This window comes from Aythya ferina (genome assembly GCF_964211825.1).
Source record: "Aythya ferina genome assembly, chromosome: 11".
NCBI classification, from domain to species: domain Eukaryota; kingdom Metazoa; phylum Chordata; class Aves; order Anseriformes; family Anatidae; genus Aythya; species Aythya ferina.
This window is the reverse complement of record NC_140307.1, coordinates 10,210,063-10,228,545: the sequence shown is the minus strand read 5'-3', so window position 1 is coordinate 10,228,545 and position 18,483 is coordinate 10,210,063. Positions and strand designations below refer to the sequence as shown.

Genomic DNA, 18,483 nt, shown 5'->3' with positions numbered 1-18,483 from the left:
CCCTCCAGATAAAAAGACTAATAACTGTTTTTCCTCTATTAAAATATTTCTGTTGTAAAGTCCTCACCAAGAACCTGTCTAAATGCAACAAAAGTGGGTTCACAGTGATGTGAATTCTATTAAGCAAATCTCCTGCTACACCTACTCCATTGTGCTCTTTTTCTTCCTGAGGTAATTAACATCTCTGCAGAGTTGGTTTCCCACCTCCTCCACCCAGTCTAAATCTCTAAAATCTCCTATTTTTGCTTTGACATCTGACTAGAATTTCTCTTCCTTTTCGGCACAGCACACACATCCACCCACCCGGCTCAGAGCACCAGCAGCTGTTTCATGAAGCAAAGCTACAGCGAGGCTTTTCAGACCCTCTGCTCTGGAACAAATTGTTACCCAGGAATTTCATGCAATGCTTAATAAAATGTACAGACAAATATGCTTGTGTGTTATTTTCACATGAGAAAAAAGATTTCTAACCTATCAGAGATTGGAGGAGAACACAGTGGAGATCTTTTTTTTTTGTTTTTTTTTCCTGGTGACTACAAATAGGGTAGGGGAGAAGGCTGCATTATCTACAGTTAGGTACAACAAAAAATACATAGTTATATCACATTCATGCTTTTGAGGATTTAATAAAGCATCTAGCCTTTGTGCAGAGTATAACCGAATGCCTACATGAAGCATTTAAGCACACATCCTTGTCTGCATCCTTGAAGCTGCCTCACAACATCCTCCTGTGATTCTCTTCAGCCTGAAGGCCCCTGTGCAGAGGTCAGAAATGCCTTGTCCCAGGATCCCAAATTGTCCTAGTGCTTATGTGTCACAACAGCACTTGCAAAAAGGTAGGAGTAGTTAAAGATGCAGAAACTGAATGAGTCAGACAAAGAAAAGATGACCAATGCTACTTAAAGACAGGGCTGAAATGATGTCTGGGAAGGAGAAGCCAGCAGCCTGGAGCAGGGACGTAGGACATGAGCAGTATCACACAGGAAGAATGACAAGTCCATGGCCAAGTGGAATCCTTAAAAATGCCTCTGTTCTGATTAGTAACCTACACACCCCAACGAGCAGTCAGCAATGACGTAGTTTACTACTGCCTTGTGTCCCTTGGCACGAGGAATGACCAAGAACAGGTACATTGTTCTTGGGAGAGGACAGGATCCACTTGGCATCTTCTAAAGCACACAAAAGCGGTCACAGTTAGATGACAGTCTGACATGGGCAATCAGGCCTGGCAACACTTAGGAACAACATGCTAACCTAACTGAACATATGCGGTAGCCATGAGACAATGTAAAATAAAAACCCTTCTGCATCCTCAGAGATGGCTCATCACTTATTTTGCTGTTAGAAAATAAAGGTAGGTGGAGGTTATCTGGGGCTCGTGAGATCATTTTGTTCACTCCTCAGGGAGAACCAGCTTTGGATGTCATTTAGTTTTTAGTGGCTGACAGTCTTTTACACAATTCCTTGTTTTCCATCTAACAACTGTGTTGCCATTGGATGCAACCCCACAATCCAGAATCAAGGAAGGAGCAATAGGTGTTTTGGTTGCTGTTGTTGTTTGCTTCATTGTCATTTATTTATTTATTTATATTTTTTGAGCTAGGAAAATATTACATTGAATTATGTTTGATGCTTAAATTTTAAGAATACACAATGCAGTGTAGTTTATTTATAAACTCCATCTGGCATGACTTGATTAGCACGTCTGATACGTTAACTCTCAGAGTGGGGATTTCCAAGTATTATATACCTCTGGCACTACAGCAGGGGGTAGAAGGGAACAAATAATTGATGCAGCTGCTTCATTGGACAAGCAATCCTCAGAGCTTCATAAAGCACAGCTTATAGAAATCATCCTTTATTACTTTCAGTAGCTGAACTTAAAAAAATAATAATAAGAGGGAGTAAAAGTCTCATATTAGTCAACCAACAGCTAAGTAGTGCTGCATTAATTGCAATTCTTGACAGAAGTCCCTAATATAATGCAGAGGAGGCAGAGCTTCTTGTAACAAATCAAGCAAGGTCCTTCTGGGATGAAGCTGAGGAAAGCTCAAGGGGACAGAACATGTGCTCAGCTCACCCCCAGGCACCAACCCCCTCAGCATTGCTTCTGGAGGAAAAAAGCAGCACACTGCAAAGCCTGCACCCAAGGTGAGCACTACCATGCTCCCTGAGTTTTGGTGAGCAAGTATGAAAGGTTTTATGAGGTAAAAACTCACATTTCCCCAAGGTTTTGCTCCGTATATCTAATGAAACCAAAAAGGTAAGGGAAAGCTTCTGCAAACCCTACGATGTTGTGCCTGTGTTGACGATCTCGCTAAAAATCTTGATTTTTTTCCGTCAATTTTCACCTAATTACAGTCATGGATTATTTTCTCCAAAAACTTGTTACAGATTCTTCAAAAGCTCTACTAAAATCAAGGACTGTGACCTGAAACAGAACTTTTCCAAGAAATTTTATGGAGAGGTTATAAAAAGGGAAAAACAGCCCAGTCAGAAGTCTCCCCGTTTGCTGGTGTAGCAAGAAATCCGCTAGCATGGATTTTTAACTTTTACTTTTTAAAGAGTAATAAATTGTGTTTATGAGAAGGTTTCCACAGCACTGATGCTGTGATTCAGTTGTGTGCGCTCTCTCCACAGGGCCGGTGGCACATGCATGCACTGTAGAGGCAAGGAGGAAAATCAGCCAGATAGGATCAAGCAGCGGCAGATGTGCTTCCATTCTTATGTCAAAGGTACAGCTGTTGCCAGCACTGTGTTATCTGTTCTCCTCAGCTTACTAACTGGCTTCTGAAGGATTTCCTTCCAGAAATAATCCAGACAATGAGCAGAGGATTTTTCACATTTCAAATGTAATAACTTGGAAAAAGATTAATAGAGAAACATCGAAGCGATACGAGTTGCACAGCTCCAACCAAAACACACCTTCAGCAGGCGCTCAGCACTTGTGGCTGATGCAGTCTCAGGGGACCTACCACATTTCCTGGTATTTACTTTGCTCCATTTCCCAGCTTCTGACAAGCTCTCTTTCACTCACAGCCCCAGGTCTTGTTTGCACAAACATTTTTAATGCTTCCCTCCATTCCCAGCTCATCTCCACTGGTATTAGCAATTCGGAAATAACTGCTGCAGTTAAGCCTTAACAGCACTTTTTTTTTTTTTTCCCCTCACTCAAGGACCTGTCTGCACAAGCGCACCCAACGTTACCAGCTCTACCTATCCAAACCAGTCCTGGCAACCGCTAAAAATTCTTCTGCAGACACAACTGCAGGCAAAGTACTGTCTTATCAGTTATGAAACCTTGCACCTCCCCTCAGCCTGAATTTTTGAATATTTGATATCACCTTAAGCAAATAAAGGATGATGCAAGTGGGTAGTCCCATGCTTGGCTGACAGCTCTGCTTCTCCCTTATGCTGTATTTCCTCACCACCAAACTTCAAAGAAAATATTCTCAAGTTATTTTAACGTCTAGAGAGAAACACAAACATAAGCAGCTTAGTCAAGAGGGGTACACTACAAACACAGACAACACAAATATTTAAAGATCGCTGGGGGCTGTCATTTTACCTTAATTTCATTCACTCTTATTTCAAAGAAGTCTTTTAAGAAGAATATGAGCTCTTGGTTTATACAACAGAAGGACCCACTGTATACCTCCGTGTGCTGGCTGCACATAGCTATTTATCTTCATTTTTAAATGTGCATTTTGTTTTCTATTCGCACGCTGCATCTGCCAGTTTAGTGACTCACTGCCTGACAGATTATCAGAGGCATTTTCCTGGTGTCACCCCAAAATTCACATTTCTCTTGGATACTCCATAGGCTGAGCAAGTTGTGCCTCGTGTTTGGTGGCAAGTTTCCCTTAAACTCAGAGTCCCTCCTGAAGCCCTTCACTGCGATGCTACAAATCTGGAAGTTACGCTCACCACAACTCTACAACATCTTTAAATGAAATTGGGAAATAAACGTTAAAACCAGCACAGTAAAATACAAATTCTTTACTGTGAATAGTTCAGCTGAGTGAAAGAGACCACAGCTGGGGTTAGACTGGTGCACTATGACCCAAGGTGGGACAGATGCTCTCCTGCTCTTAATCTGCTCGTCACACAAAACCAAAGAAAACTTCGTTACAAAACCTGCAGCTGCCTCTCAGAGAGCAGCCCCATCCAGCCTCATTATTTACAGCAACAACAAGCCCAAAAGGGATGGTGAGAAGCAGCTAGACACTGTTCAGGCATCTCTTCCAAAGTATTTTGTGTGGTGCAGTTGGTGCTGGGAGGTGTCTGGGAGACGAGCACTAGCCTCCAGCTTCTGCTCGGAAATCTGAAGTGGGAAAAGCCCCACGGCAGCTGCCCTACCAGGCAAACTGATCGGATGGCAGTGGATTAAATGGCATCAAATCATTTTAAAGGCTCTACTCTGGATTTGCAGAAGTTTAATATGTACACACGGGTATGATTATAGTTGTAGTCTCAATGGTAAAGTACTTGTCTGTATTATATTTACATATTTATAAAGATCATAAAGCCACAACTGATGTTTTCACTTACTCGTCATCTCACTAGCAGAAAAGCAGTGAGATGTTTATTATAATATACAAACTGTGCACACTGGAAGACAGAATTATGCATTACAATTGTTTGTGTTTTCATATTTCAAAAGATGTTATTCTCTTTTATGTGGGGGTTAATTAGTTCCATTGTTGGAAGTACTCTGTTATGGCTCCAGGATCATCTCCAGCACTAATAATCCTGTTGAAATTAGTTGCAATAGTTCATGATATACTTAGCATACTATGATAGGAATAAAGAGAAGATGAAAGCAACCAAATACACACACTTTTCTGTATTATAGTACTGAGCTAGATGAGTACTGGAAATCTCTTGGCACATGAAGCTTTCTGGATCAGGATCACTGCATCATTCAGAGCTCCAGAGCTCACAGCCCATTCTCCTCTCCTCTGCCTTACCCCAGCACAGCATCTTTCCTGAGCTGGGATGCACCTTTGGGGCTCCTCAGACAGTAACAAGTGTCACACATTGCCCTCTTGATGAAAGGGCCTTTTCATGTTGGTTTTCAGTGTCAGAAGTATAAGTAGGATGGAGCTCATGACCCCCATTTTGTGGTGAGCAATCCTTCTGGGACAAGCAGAAAAGAAGCCTGGAAGAAGTCGCATGAAGGGCAAGAAGAGCACAGCAGAAAAAGTTTTGAAAGAAAAAAATATCCAGCTCAGCTACTCAGCAGTGAAAAAAGCCCTGTGAAGATGGAATAAGAAGTATTTTCTGCTAATTTAACCAGATTTTACCAGCAGGGTCTCTCTGGCAGTGACAGCCCTACCAGTACTACCACCAGCAGGGCAAGGAGCACAGCCTCTTGGCGTTTTGGCAGGCACTGGGCAGCTGGCTTGACCCCGGGCAGCACACAAAACGAGTGACAGGCAGTGACAGTGCATAAAACTAGGGCAGGCAAAGCGGGAAATAAAAGGATCTCCGTCCCTTTGACAAAACACATATTTGCTCACACACACCTTTCAAAATCATAACGTTTAATTTAGGATTTCTCTATGAGCTTTGAAAGAGGCAGAGGGAACACTTCACTTTCTGAGGTCACTTTTAACATTCTTTTACCTCCCTTTATCTTTGGCTACCCAAGGCAGTAAAACACCCCCTGATCGTTTCAGTACCAAATTACACAACTCATTATCTGCTTACAATGGAGCCAAGCACTGTGAAGGCTGCAGAAGTGCTGGGAGGTCTCATGCTCGCCCTGCTGCAGCCTTGGATGCCCCTGCCTGCTGCTCCGTTCCTGCCAGCTCACCCAGCACGGGACCAGCAAACCCACCACTCTGAATGCAATTCAGCCCCTGTCAGGGTTGTTCCTACCACTCTTCCTTGCAAATCACATCCCTGATGTCTTAGAGGCACAGTTAAAGGCTACCGTAGCAGTGCAGCGCTGTTGCACAGCACAAGTTGCCAGAAGCCTGCTTTTAATTCAGTGCCAACTTTGTAATATCTAAATTACTCGTTAGTTTTTTCCTGAGAAACAGTTGATATTGGTTTAATGGCTGAACTTACGTCAATGAAAGAAAAAAAACCACACACACACGAAAACTAGCCAAATGAAGGAATTTCATCCATGTTACTATACCCCGCAATTTTTTCTCCCTGTGAAGGAAAGCTCCTTAAATCAAAGAGTCACCTTTTGGCAAAGTACCCTAGAATATTTTTAACAACTCTGACTTAAAATAATTTAATTTCCACAGGCAAAGGAAATTATTTGTTTTGAATCTCTGTACAGAACTGGTAGAATTCAGAATTTCCTATAAATGTACAGAGGATGCCTGCCTCCATTCGCGAGTACAGAAAAAACACGGTCATGAGGCTGGGGGGAGCAGCTATTACACTGGGTACCAATTAGGACTGGTACAGGAACTGAGACAGCCAAAAATACACCAAATATTAACGGATTTACACATCATCCATTCCTTCTGGCCCAAATACCAGCTACCAAAAGCTGCAGGGCTCTGTCCCTCTACGCTTCACTCTGCTCTCCAAAACACACTGGTCCTTCTTGGCAGGATGTGCCCTTATAGATCCTAATGTAAGGGCGTATGTTCCTCTTAACACCCAAACAGCTTCACCATACTGTATCATGTACTGTATTCAATTTGGGGAACAGTATATGAATATTGATTGGCAAAATTTGGCCCGTATTTGTATTCTTACTGACTGCAATTTACTTCAGAAATAGATCCACTGATTTTGCTTTCCCAGCACAGCAATTTTTCTTATTCTCTCTTCAATACTTTAGCACAATTATGTCTGACTTAGTGGCTGATCTTTAATATTCAAGGTAATCATTAGGTAATAAATTCTTTAAAATCATCTAGCAACTGGGAATGAGTGTCAGTCGACCTTTTTTTTTTTTCCCTGAAACACAAACCCCTTCTTTCTGTATCATGTATTTACCAAAACTACTTTTGCAATCTATTAGTCTTTTGACCCCAATTTTGATTTTTTTCTGGCCATCTGACTAAACATCCCATAGAAACAACTTCAGACTGGCATCTGAGATGACTCTTCCTGCCTCAGTTTTCTTTGCTGCAGCTGTCTCAAAATGTCCCACTATCAAGTTTATTGCTGGATATTAAGTTTTAAAGATAGCTATGTGTTCCTTATTAACAACTTATTTTTCAAAATATAAAAACAATGCTGTTGCAATCCTAGGTTTTATAGGCATATAAATTTAGAACATTTGAAAATGAGGGCAGAAGCTTGTTTCTGAGGTGCAACAGGGTTATACTTCTTTCTCAAATTCTATACAGAAACAAGTTTCATATCTTCTCCCTCATCTATTTGGCTTGGATAATGCTTATTTCCAATTCATAACAAATAAAAACAAACAGATCCACTGGTCAGGACACTGCCATGCATTATTCCAGAGGATGACAGAGGATATCGGCCTGTGCAATTTCCATGCTTTCAAACTTCCTTTTCACCTCTAAAAAGCTGCATAATGTAGGTCACTTTTAATGAGGAGCCTTGCACATGGCTTCCCCCACACGCTACAGAGCATCCAGGCACTTCTGAGTTCATGTTCTCCCTGTATCATTGCCATAGTTTGTAATTTTTTCAACAGGTTTGACTTTTGCCCACAATGCTGGGGACTTTCATATGGTAAAGTCTCTTGGCTGTCTCATTAACTCCAGATCAGTGTGTGCCCTTGCATTTTACTGTATCATTTCCTCCAGCACTCATTATGCTACAGTTTATACAGCCTCTGGCTGGAAACTTCTTAAAACATCATGATGAAATTACTTTCTCGACAGCATACAAGTCAATTATAATGTAATTAAAAGATACACTAATCTATTCCCTTGTTTGGTAACGGTATCTTGGTTAACATCATCCAGAGCATGCATTTATCCTATCTGTGAAATCTTTTGCTATAAATTGTAATCTACTGTCCACAGCACCTGTTTTTCTGTAGAAGATGGAGGAATTATAAAACCCATTCTCTCCCAGCCTTGGAACCAGAGAGGAATTAAAGTGGTACAAGCTATTATGAATCCTGGGTTGCTGCTCTTCCATGCTTGACTCCCCAGGCATTTCAGTGGGGTTTTTTGTCACCACACACAAAGCACAGCCTACCAGGTTGGCAAAGCCTCAGAAGGGTGCTCAGCATGCCTTTGGTGCATGCCGTGCAGCCTGCCCCATGCTCTGTAGGACAGTGAGGGTTTCGGCAGCCCCATTTTATTCTGCACACCTGCAACTCAACACAGTGCCCAGGGTAACATGCTGAACACCTGAAGCTTATGTGACTGAGTAAGAACAATGTTTAAGTGAAGTGCCCAATATTCTTAATCATTTTAAAGTACTTTTATCATTGATTTCTAAGTCAACATAAGGTTAAAAAAGAATCCAGTATCTGCATCTGAGTTGGATTTAAATGAGATTTCTCTTCAATCCAGTGTGCATTATACGTGTTTGCCCCACACTGTTAGAACAGCCACTTTGCAGCCAAGACAAGGATGGAGAGTTGTGAGTGATACATGTCCTTCATCTCCACCTTCCCTCCAGGCCCAAGTCCCTCCTTTCACTTGAGTTTCAGCTTTTTGTCATTAAAAGAGGAATAATTTTGCCCGCAGCGATGCTAATCTGCCTGATACTTGCCAACACACGAAGACTCTATTCTAATAAGTGAGATGAATGGAAAGCAGGACAAAGCCAACCAGCGCTGCCTATATTCTTCCTCACAGTCCTACCAGGCTTCATTTTGGACTAGAAAAGTAGGTCACAATGCTAAGCAATAGTTGTTTGAGGGGAAAAAAGCAACTTCTATCATTAGCTGGGTACAAACACCGTCCTTTTTCCATATCAGCACTCTTAAGCAGACAGGTCAGGTAATGGGACTCTCCAGAGGCAAGCGTGGAGGCACCATTTCTTCTCGACCTGCTCCTTAATCAGCAAAGGTTCGATACAATACGAATAATTCATGTGGTGAGTGATTGATTCTCGCTTGGGAAGCCACAGGAGAGAATTTTAATGGGAAAGGCTCACTGCCTCCTGGGGTACACGCGACCGGGGGGACTGGTTCCTTCTTGGTGTCTTTTGGGCTGATGAAGGAGCGGAGCTTGGATGCCCTGCAGCACTGGGCAGGACCCTCTGGCTGAGGGCATGCACTGCCCTGAGCCCCCCCACTCCAACACATACAGCAATAATTGCTTGCTTTTCGTTAATCACTCTTAACACACATCCACAACCCCAGCAGCTTGCACAGGGCTTGGCTTGCTCCCCAGCAAACCAGGGGCTTTCTGGAGCTGAGGATGCCGGCACTGACAGCGTAACGATGGCAATGTATTCATGCTGTACCTATCTCAATGGAACATCACCATCAATTTCAACAGGCGGTTTGGCTGATTTATAAGCCAATATATAACCAAATGCAGCACAGGGGATGTTTGGAAAAACAAGCATGTGAAGTAGGCATGACAGACATAAGCGGTTTATTGAGGGATGATTTCTGAGGTAGCTCTCTCCCAGGACAGTGACATTTTAAACACCCTCATTTGAACGGGAACACAGATGAGCAGGCTGTAAACATGTCTCATTTTTCTGTGTTTTGTGCTTTGACTGAAATGACAGAAATGACCAATGATTTCTGTGCAAGAGTGAAATGTTTTACCCTACACATCTGCAGTCTGCTAGGGGAAAGTGGTCACCTTACAACTTAGTTTGGAGGGACGAATCAGAGGGAGAAGGTGCTAAAGGTATTAAAATGGTTGTCTGAGCAACCCACTCAACCCAAGTGACCAGGATTCTTGCAGGAAATACTTCAGCACACTGTTTGGGGATGCAAAACAAAATAAGAGAAAAAGCATGGGCAGCAGGGAATGTCTACATGCCTAATTTGTCACCCAATGCTGATGAACTCCAGTGCAAAAGCAGTAGAATATTAAGTGCTAACCTGTAAACATTTCAACCATGCAAAAGGGAATACGCAGTTGGCATTTAAATCAAAAGCTCTTGTCTGCACATATCTGTCTCCTTGTTCCCTTTAAAAAGAACATTTTTTCACCAAAAAGGCCACAGTGCTATCTACCTAGCACAGGTGGTGTGTTTAGATACTGTGCTACAGACAAAATTTTGGCAGTTAAAGCTCTTGGCTCATTAAAACTAGTCAGTGATAGAATCCTGTCTAGGTCAATTCATTTTGGAAAAATCACTTTTAAGTTGCTCTGTGTTTTTTCAGTTGTCACTACAACTGTCCACAATGGTTTATATAAATAAAAAAAAAGTGAGCATTTATGAACTTATGTGTTCAATGCCGCCCATCTATGTCTATCGCCAGCCAGGGCTGACTGCCACGATCCTCTCCACACAGTAAACACGCCGGGGTACCATCAGCCTCCTACCTTGGCTCCATCCACACTGATAATCCGATAGCTGTTTCTCGTGCTGTCATAGAAGTAGGAAACAGTTACAGCCTGCTTGCTTGCGGGGACCCAGTTCTTCTTCGTGCTGGGGTCAATTTGGAAGACATGGGCTCTGGTGGTGAAGATGGGCTGTTCTCTGGAATAGGGAGGGACAGGAGAAATGGATGCATGAGTCTGTGGAAGATGAAATGTCCCGGAAGCCCAGACCTGACCAGGCAGCGCAAGGCCAATTTTTCCTCCTCTTGTTACGCTGACTGTGTAACCCACTTTTTCCTCCAAACACTTATTTCCAGGAAAGGATGCTTACATGCACACTTTCTTTCCCCATCCACACATTTTCCTAAGCACCACAAACCCCACATGGCCAGCTTTCCTCCTGCTGCTCCTCGCTGCGACCTGTGGTCCTGCTTAGAGCCAGGACTGCTCTGTGGAGGCACCAACAATGCTACCAAAACAAAGGCACGGTGCCATTCCTGAAGCACTAACGTCTCTATCCTGAGAATGGCACCATATTGTGGATGTGCCTGAAAAATTCATCAGATGCAAATGCAGTTAATCTGCCTGGGGAGTGAGGGGGGGGGGGGGGGGAAGAAACAGGCCCATGGCCCTGCCAGTGCAAGGGGCCGTGTGCCAGGGCTGAGGTAAGGCCCCTGGCACCCCAGCCCTAACCAGCACCGCTCTTCAAAAACATTTTGTGACCAGTGTGACCCTGAACACATGGCAATGCAAACTGCGTGTAGGAGCGGAGAGGATGCAGGACTGAAAGAACAAGAACTTGATGATACACACCAAGCCATCCAGATCAGAATTAAGACTTACTCAAAGGCTGTAAAACTAAACTCACCTCAAGGTGTTACCTTTAATCCAAGTTTAGAAAAAATAAACTGCAAATAAAGCCACGTCGTGTTTATATAAATATATATGGTATATATTTTTATGCTTTTTGTTCTTAAAAGCTACAGTATATAATGGTATATATAAAGTGTACCACTTGATATTTTCTTATCACATACAAAATATTTTATCATTAATAGAATTCTGACAATATTCAAAAACAACTGTACTGCAATAGAGTCCATTATTAAATATTTACCTCATGTAAACCAAGAAGGCTGCCATGCTGAATTTTGCACAAAGCAAATGAAGATCGGTATGTGAAAGGCCAGAAGACCTCTCTCACAAGTCATTCTTTCATATCGATGTAAATAATTCTCTTCTGTTATTCTCAGTCCCATCATTTTTGAACTATATTTTTATTAATTTCTATAATCTTCAGCTCCTTTTAAATCCACCTCTACATTTTTTAGAATATAAGAAGTTGAGTTCTGTATGTGGGAACCATACAAAACACCATACACAATCTTGATCACTATATTTTAAATAAAATTGAGGGAAGCAATTCATAAACATTGCACAGATGAAGCAATGTAACTGCAGAGCTAGCTCAGGAAGGCCGGTGTGATCTTGCAAAGCCCCACAATGCCTCAGAAGGGAGGAAATGAAACATTTTTTTTTCTTTGCAAGACATATGCAAGGCTTTACATTTTTCAGGGGCTGCCATGCATGCTTCTAGATAGACAGCTGTGCCAAACTCTGTAAAATACTTATATGAAATATATTTAAATTACAAGGGGACTGTCATGTTACAGCTGTGCAGGAGCATCTTTTACTTCAGCAGAGGAGCTGAAGTAACACGGGAAATCTGCCTCTTGTTTCCCACACTACTGTCACTGCAGTCTGTAGCTGGGAGAAAAGCAGGGCCAGGGCTCCATAATATGTTTTAGATACTTCCATCACACATTACACAGGGTTAGCAAGGGAGGTTTCCCCCAAGCTACTTACTGTTTTAGTCTAAAAAATACGTACATTCTCTGAGTGAAGAATAATTTTGAATTTATTTAGCCTTCTACTTAGCTCTGTATTTGTAGTGGATTTATTACTAATTGTTTTTGCTAATGGGAATATGACCTATATATCACAGCCTAAACTTTCAAAAGTTTCAGACTTTTCCTTCATGAAAGCCCAACTTGCAAACAACTTTATATACACATTTCTGTTAATTCACCTTAACAATACCAGAAAATACTGCTAAAATTATGCCTGGGCTCTCTGAAGCAGCAGCAGTAACCATATAAAGTAAATCTGGAGATAACAAATGCAAAACGAAGGGAACAACTATCTATCTCCATTCCTTCAGGAGTCTTGTAGCAGCTACTGCTGGCAGTGAGGGCTTTATACATGCATCTGAGTGGGTAAATTAATGGATAATAACATTCAGGACTTGAGATAGCCATCTATCCAGTCATTTGTTGCTGTCATTAAAAGCTAAAGACAAAAGCCAACTATATTTCTAATCCTTATGATTATTCAACAACGACAAAGGCTCCCCCTTGCACCACGCCGTCAGTGAAGCCAGCAGCCAGTGAAGAGCACACAGGCAACTATAAAACTTCGATTTTCCAAAGAAACACTGAATTAGTCTTTTTTTTTTTTTCTTCCCCTAAACTACACCACGGCCTTGGAGACTTCCAGACTGATGCTTTATTCCATCAATGCCTCACTGCATTACTTGCAAACTTTGACATTCAGGAAAGCAATTCCCTGACTAAGGAATGACTTTGTTTTCCACAGTTTCTTTCCTTTTCATTTTAGCCAAGATTTATCAGGTTTTATGCTAAAAATGGCTGCTATGCTAGCTTGAAATGTTGGCAATGTCATTTGGTGTGTGAACCCGTAACCTGGTCTTGATGTGAAAGTGCAGGTGAGAAGCACTGGCTCTGCCAGGCAGCCAAAATGTGAGTTGTAAATCAAAAAACAAAGAGAATTTATGAATGTTTAAAATCTCATGAATTCTAACCGAATCTGTTAATGATCAATCAAATACATTTCTCTTTAGAAAAAATCTATTTAGAAATCTATTTGACAGTAATATCCAGTGTTTCAAGCAAAGCAGCTTGAAATCTAGCAAATGGAGACCTAAATTATAGTTAATGGTTCTTTGTTTAATAACACAGATTAAAACAGAGAACACACTTTGATAAACTTTATTATTACACATGGCTGGCGTGTTTTATAAATATGATAATAATTTTCATGCCACGGTTTTATCGATTTTAGTTGACTTTTCATTTCCATCCCTGTGTTATGTGAGACAACCCTCACACAATAAGCAATCATTCTCCATTAATGAAGGAATATGTCATTAACCTTTTCACAGGAATTAGAAAAGCAAAAACTAAGGCTCTAAAGCTAACTAACTTCATCCACAGCTGTGTGAGGTCCAGTGCCACATTCTGTTAACATATAACCATGCCAAATTTTACGAGTGTGTGACGGGCTCCTTTAAATACATCTTCATATAGCTGACATCTGGTGGAGGATGCACGTGCCTCCAGACCGTGTGGCAGAGTAGAGTTTTTGGAACGTGGTGCTTCCCGCTACGGGCCACTTTCGTGCATGCGCTGAGCTTTACACCGCTTGACAGATCTGCTGTGATTTGCTACATGAGCATTAGATAATGAGCGTCTTTCAAGGAAGAAGAAAAGTAGGTACAAAGATAAAATGCTGCATTGCAACATGCCCCCCATCACTGCAACTGATCATGATACAAAAAGATATATTTGTTAAATGCAGCCAGAGGAACATGGTGCCTTCAGTCCCAAACAAACCTGAACCAATCCATCCTGCACCCAGAGAGCAGCAAGCTCTCCACTCATTCCCCCACAGCCTCAGAAGTCTCCAAGTGCCTCCCAAACGTACACAGAGTTACAGTCGCATCATCACATATTATCAGTACACAGAATTTGCCTTTGCTCAAAACACAGAGGGGCCCGGCCATCCTCCTGGCAGTCTTTCCAGGCAGTGGAAAAACACACAAATTAGTTTCTCAGTGCTGGTGCTTTGTCCTTGCTCAAACTGCTAACCTCACCGCATGTGCTCAAGTCGGCATGAGTACATCCTCCTTATATGCCATGAGCAGCCCAAGGCCCCTATATACTGCATGCTCTGTGTCCATCACTGCAGGGTCAGCAACCAGAAGCACCCTGCTAGCAGGAGACAGGGACCCACCCTCTGGAGTCCCCAGTGTGAGGTCCTGAGAGTCTTCTGAGCAAGGTGCATGGGCAGGGCACCTTTTCCTTCACATAAATATAGTAATAGCATGTGGAGGGGAGATATTTTTGTTTTATTTTTAGTAAAGCTGTTTACACACCTCTGCAAGACTCGGCTGTCCAAAAACTAACCAGTGCTGCTATGCTCTCCATGCAAAAGCAGCCAGGACTTTCAGGCATGCATTGTCACCGTTAGGTAATGCCGCACAGAACTGGGCAGAGGCAAAAGATAAGCATGGATGTTTTACAGATGTGATAGCAGAAAACCAGCATTATGAAACGAGGCAGCTCACTACCTTCCCAAATTGGCATGTGCTAATTAATTCGGGTCAGTCAAATCTCATCAGATGCAACACACAAGTCCAGGTCCCGGCTGCCAGCACATATAGCCATCAGGAGCAGAGAGCCTGCTCCGACGTGCAAGACTGCAAAATCGGTAGCATGGAGCAAGCAGGTGGTAATGGCTCCATTTTACACCTGAGGAAGCAGCCATAAAGAGCGAGATGGCATCCTGGGATAACAGAGCCAGTAGCAAGCCTGGAAATAAAATTAAATCGCCTCATTTCCTCTCCACAGCTTTGCTATTGCTAACATCAGAGGGTGGTTTGGTAGCAGATCTCTCACCCTGGGAAGTTTTTGACTACATGAGTGGAAAAAGCGAAATCAATAGTGGAATATTCACCACTCAACAAAAGCTACTATTGTAAAAACCAACAGTCTTCGTATACCAGAGGGATGCTGCCGGTGGCTTTAACAACGGCTCCCACACAATTCGGAGGCTGGGGGTGGCAGGATACCTGCCTTGCAAACTGGGTCTGCTCCTCGGTGGGACACTTTCCTGCACCTGGTCAGCTCCTGTTGGTCCTGAAATGCAAACACACCTTCAAACACAGCAACTTCCATCGCAAAAATTACTCGGAAGGATGGAGCAGCAACCCTGAGCAAAACAGGCCAGGCAGTGTCAGGACAGAGAGAAAATCAGAGTGTCTGTTATGCACAGTGGGGATGGGAGAACTGGCACAGAGCGACAGGCAGGGCTAGCAGGGGACAGCTGCACTCAGCTTTGGCTCTGCTGTTTTCTGCCTGTAAGAAAATGCAGGCACCCCTACAAGTGCATTTTTCAGTGCTATGGGATCCAAGTCCTGCACCTCCGGCAGTAACGAGCTGCAGGACGGACTGCGGTCACTTACAGTGCAGACAGAGCAATTCTTGGAAAAACAGGCTATTAGGACAGAAATTACACTGCCCCCCCCAAAAAAAGGAAAGAACAAGAAAAAAAAAAATTACAAATATATAAATTTACCCCAAGTCCTTCTTTTCAATCCTCCAGTTGCTGAAATCCCTGGTCTGTGGGCAGACCTCTCTCTCTCCCCATGACTGCGATGACAAAGTTGCAGCAGTGCTAACCAAGGGCAAGGTTGTGCAACTTATTCAAATGACTACAGACATAACTCTCTAGTGCCCACTTTATGCTAGATTTGATATCTTTGCACCTGCAGAAATGTATTAAATTCATGCAAAAAAAAAAAAAAAAAAAAAGACATCTTTTTAGCTCCTTTCATTTACAGGCATTATTATTTCAACAGACAATGTAATTAACAGAAGTGCTTCTTACATTTGTAGGCAACATAATAGTTCCAGTTACTTAGACAAAAAAAATAAGAAAAAAAAATAGCTAGCTAAAGAGGAATTTTCTGTCAAAAGTACAGATGTTAATTAAACTCATTTTTGGTTCACAGCTGAGTAAGTCCAAAAGAATAAGTCTTCAGGACAAAAGCTCTCAGTGTGAAAGTCACTGTAACATCTGGGAGCTCTCACAATGCCATTATGCCTTTATGAAGCCAATACATAAATGAAAAGGCTTATCTTGGGCAGTGGAAAAGCTCACACTTAACTTTTGGGCTATCTCCAGATGGTTATTCACCTTTTAAGACACTCTGTGAATAAACACACACAGAGGATAAAAACTGAAAAGACCCTGAACTACTCCACTATAGGTAAGATTATTCTGAAAATAAAAAACAAGTTCAGGCATGTGTGAAACTGGTCCTGCTACTCTGGTTATTTCACAGATCTTTCTTGAGAAGGCACTGAAAGAGGTTCCATAAATTTGCACCCCTAGAAATGTTTACACAGCCTCCTGTGTACATAGGGATAAATTCAAAGCTAATAAAACTGGGAAAAAATGGAAATAACAGTACTCTGTTTATCCCCTTTGCCAGGATAGACACAAACTCTCCTAGTTTTGTTGACAAATAAGGCTGTGTCAGCACATAAACACACTGCCCCCAGAAGCCTTCTCATTTCTCTGGATAGGTTAAAATTACATCTTTGGGGCTCACCTCAGCCCCAATAGCATCAATGCCGTTAGCAGAGCCTCCCCCATAGCACAGTGCTCGCCTTGTAGCATTTCAGTGAGAGATTTCGATAATAAACTGGAAGTATAAAACTTGGAGCGGAGAGGCCACGTTTGTAGGAGGGGGGAGGCAGACTGGCCCCCACCTCACCCTGATGCCAGCATCTCCCACCCGGGCAGGAGACACCCGTTAGTGCCTTAAAGCTCACAGAGCCATGTGTGTGCACCACAACTGCTCCAGCTGAGGAGGATGAAGCCAGCTCGCTGCAGACGTGCCCTACACCAAGTTCCTTGAGCAGCACCTCAAAACGACAGCCAGCATCCCCCGGCCTTGCATTATGTAGCTGCTATGGATTGGCACCCCTCTTGTGTTACTGTGGTGAGAAATTACCAAGGAGGAGAAAATAATGCAGACAATGCTGGAGGAAGAGTAATTTATTTTGCATTTGTAAGCCAGCAGGAAAATCCCTCAGTCTCTATTATTATTATTATTAATCCTTTAGAAGATGCCTTCTATGTTGCAGAAGGTCAGGGATATTTTGAGGTTGTGTGTGTTATTTGGTGTCCATTTAAAAAATAAAGAAGTTAAATATCAGAGGATATACAATCAAAATATTGTGTACCTACAAACAACAGTGGAGTGAAAGACCATGTGTGTCTTTGTGCATGCAAACCCACTGCCACCAGCAGGGCAGCATCTTCATGCTCAGGACATTTTCCTTTCCCACATCACAAGAATTTAAATGACAGATGAGGTTATCTGCGCACAAATCCAAAAAAGTTGATTTTAATCAGCAGCATAATCAAAGCCTATTGCAAAATAATGTGATTGAGCTCCCCATTATCTTACACACCACAGCAGCAAGCAGATCCTTGGAGGAGAGCTCTTCCGTGCACTAGTCCACATGTGTAATTATTGATATCCTTTCCCATCCTCTATTCAAACGCTCTCCCTCGAGGCTTTTCTTCCCAGTTAAACTTGGAGGGGGCAGGGGGAGCCTATCAGCTCTGTTTAAAGACCAAGCTGGATAACTCTGATCTGCTGCCTGAAGGGGCAAATATGGAATTCCACCAAGCGTAACACCAGCAGAAAATGATAAGGTTTTGCTTGTCCGGGGCTGGGTACAGGCCCTTTGCTGGGTACACGCTGTGACTGGAGCCACTGCCAAAGCAGCGGGGAAGTGCAGAGGACACTCATGGCCAGGTGCTTTGTTGGAGGATATGAAAAAGGTGCCATGGGTGGTTTAATACAGGGATTCACACCTTTATTGAAGATGAAGCATGTAAAAATTAAAGGCAATTAACAAATAAGCAATTTGGTCTAAAAAGGATTAGGAAGATGCAAACCTGTGCCCACACAGGGCCCTGGGTGCGTGTTTCAGCTTGCCCGTGCTGGGAACAGCAGCGGGCTGGCAACAGCACTGCCCTGCTCAACCAGGTCTGTCGTTACAGCCTCCTCCCAGATTAAGCCATCCAGGAGAGAAAAACAAAATCACCAAATGCAGTCAGGGACACCAAAGACTGCACGTGAGAAGTGGAAAAGACAGGTCTGAGTGCATCCACCACGCTCAGCCTGGAAAGG

The 18,483-nt window shown here is 42.7% G+C and overlaps 1 protein-coding gene across 1 annotated transcript in view; it reads right to left on the bottom strand.

Moving 5' to 3' along the window:
- The window catches only part of HOMER2 (homer scaffold protein 2), a 60,371-nt gene that overhangs the window by 28,631 nt on the left and 13,257 nt on the right, over nt 1–18,483 (bottom strand). Inside the window, exon 2 of the mRNA XM_084532112.1 lies at nt 10,416–10,572. Coding sequence (XP_084388238.1) covers nt 10,416–10,572 — 157 coding nt within the window. The remainder of the gene's footprint in view (nt 1–10,415; nt 10,573–18,483) is intronic.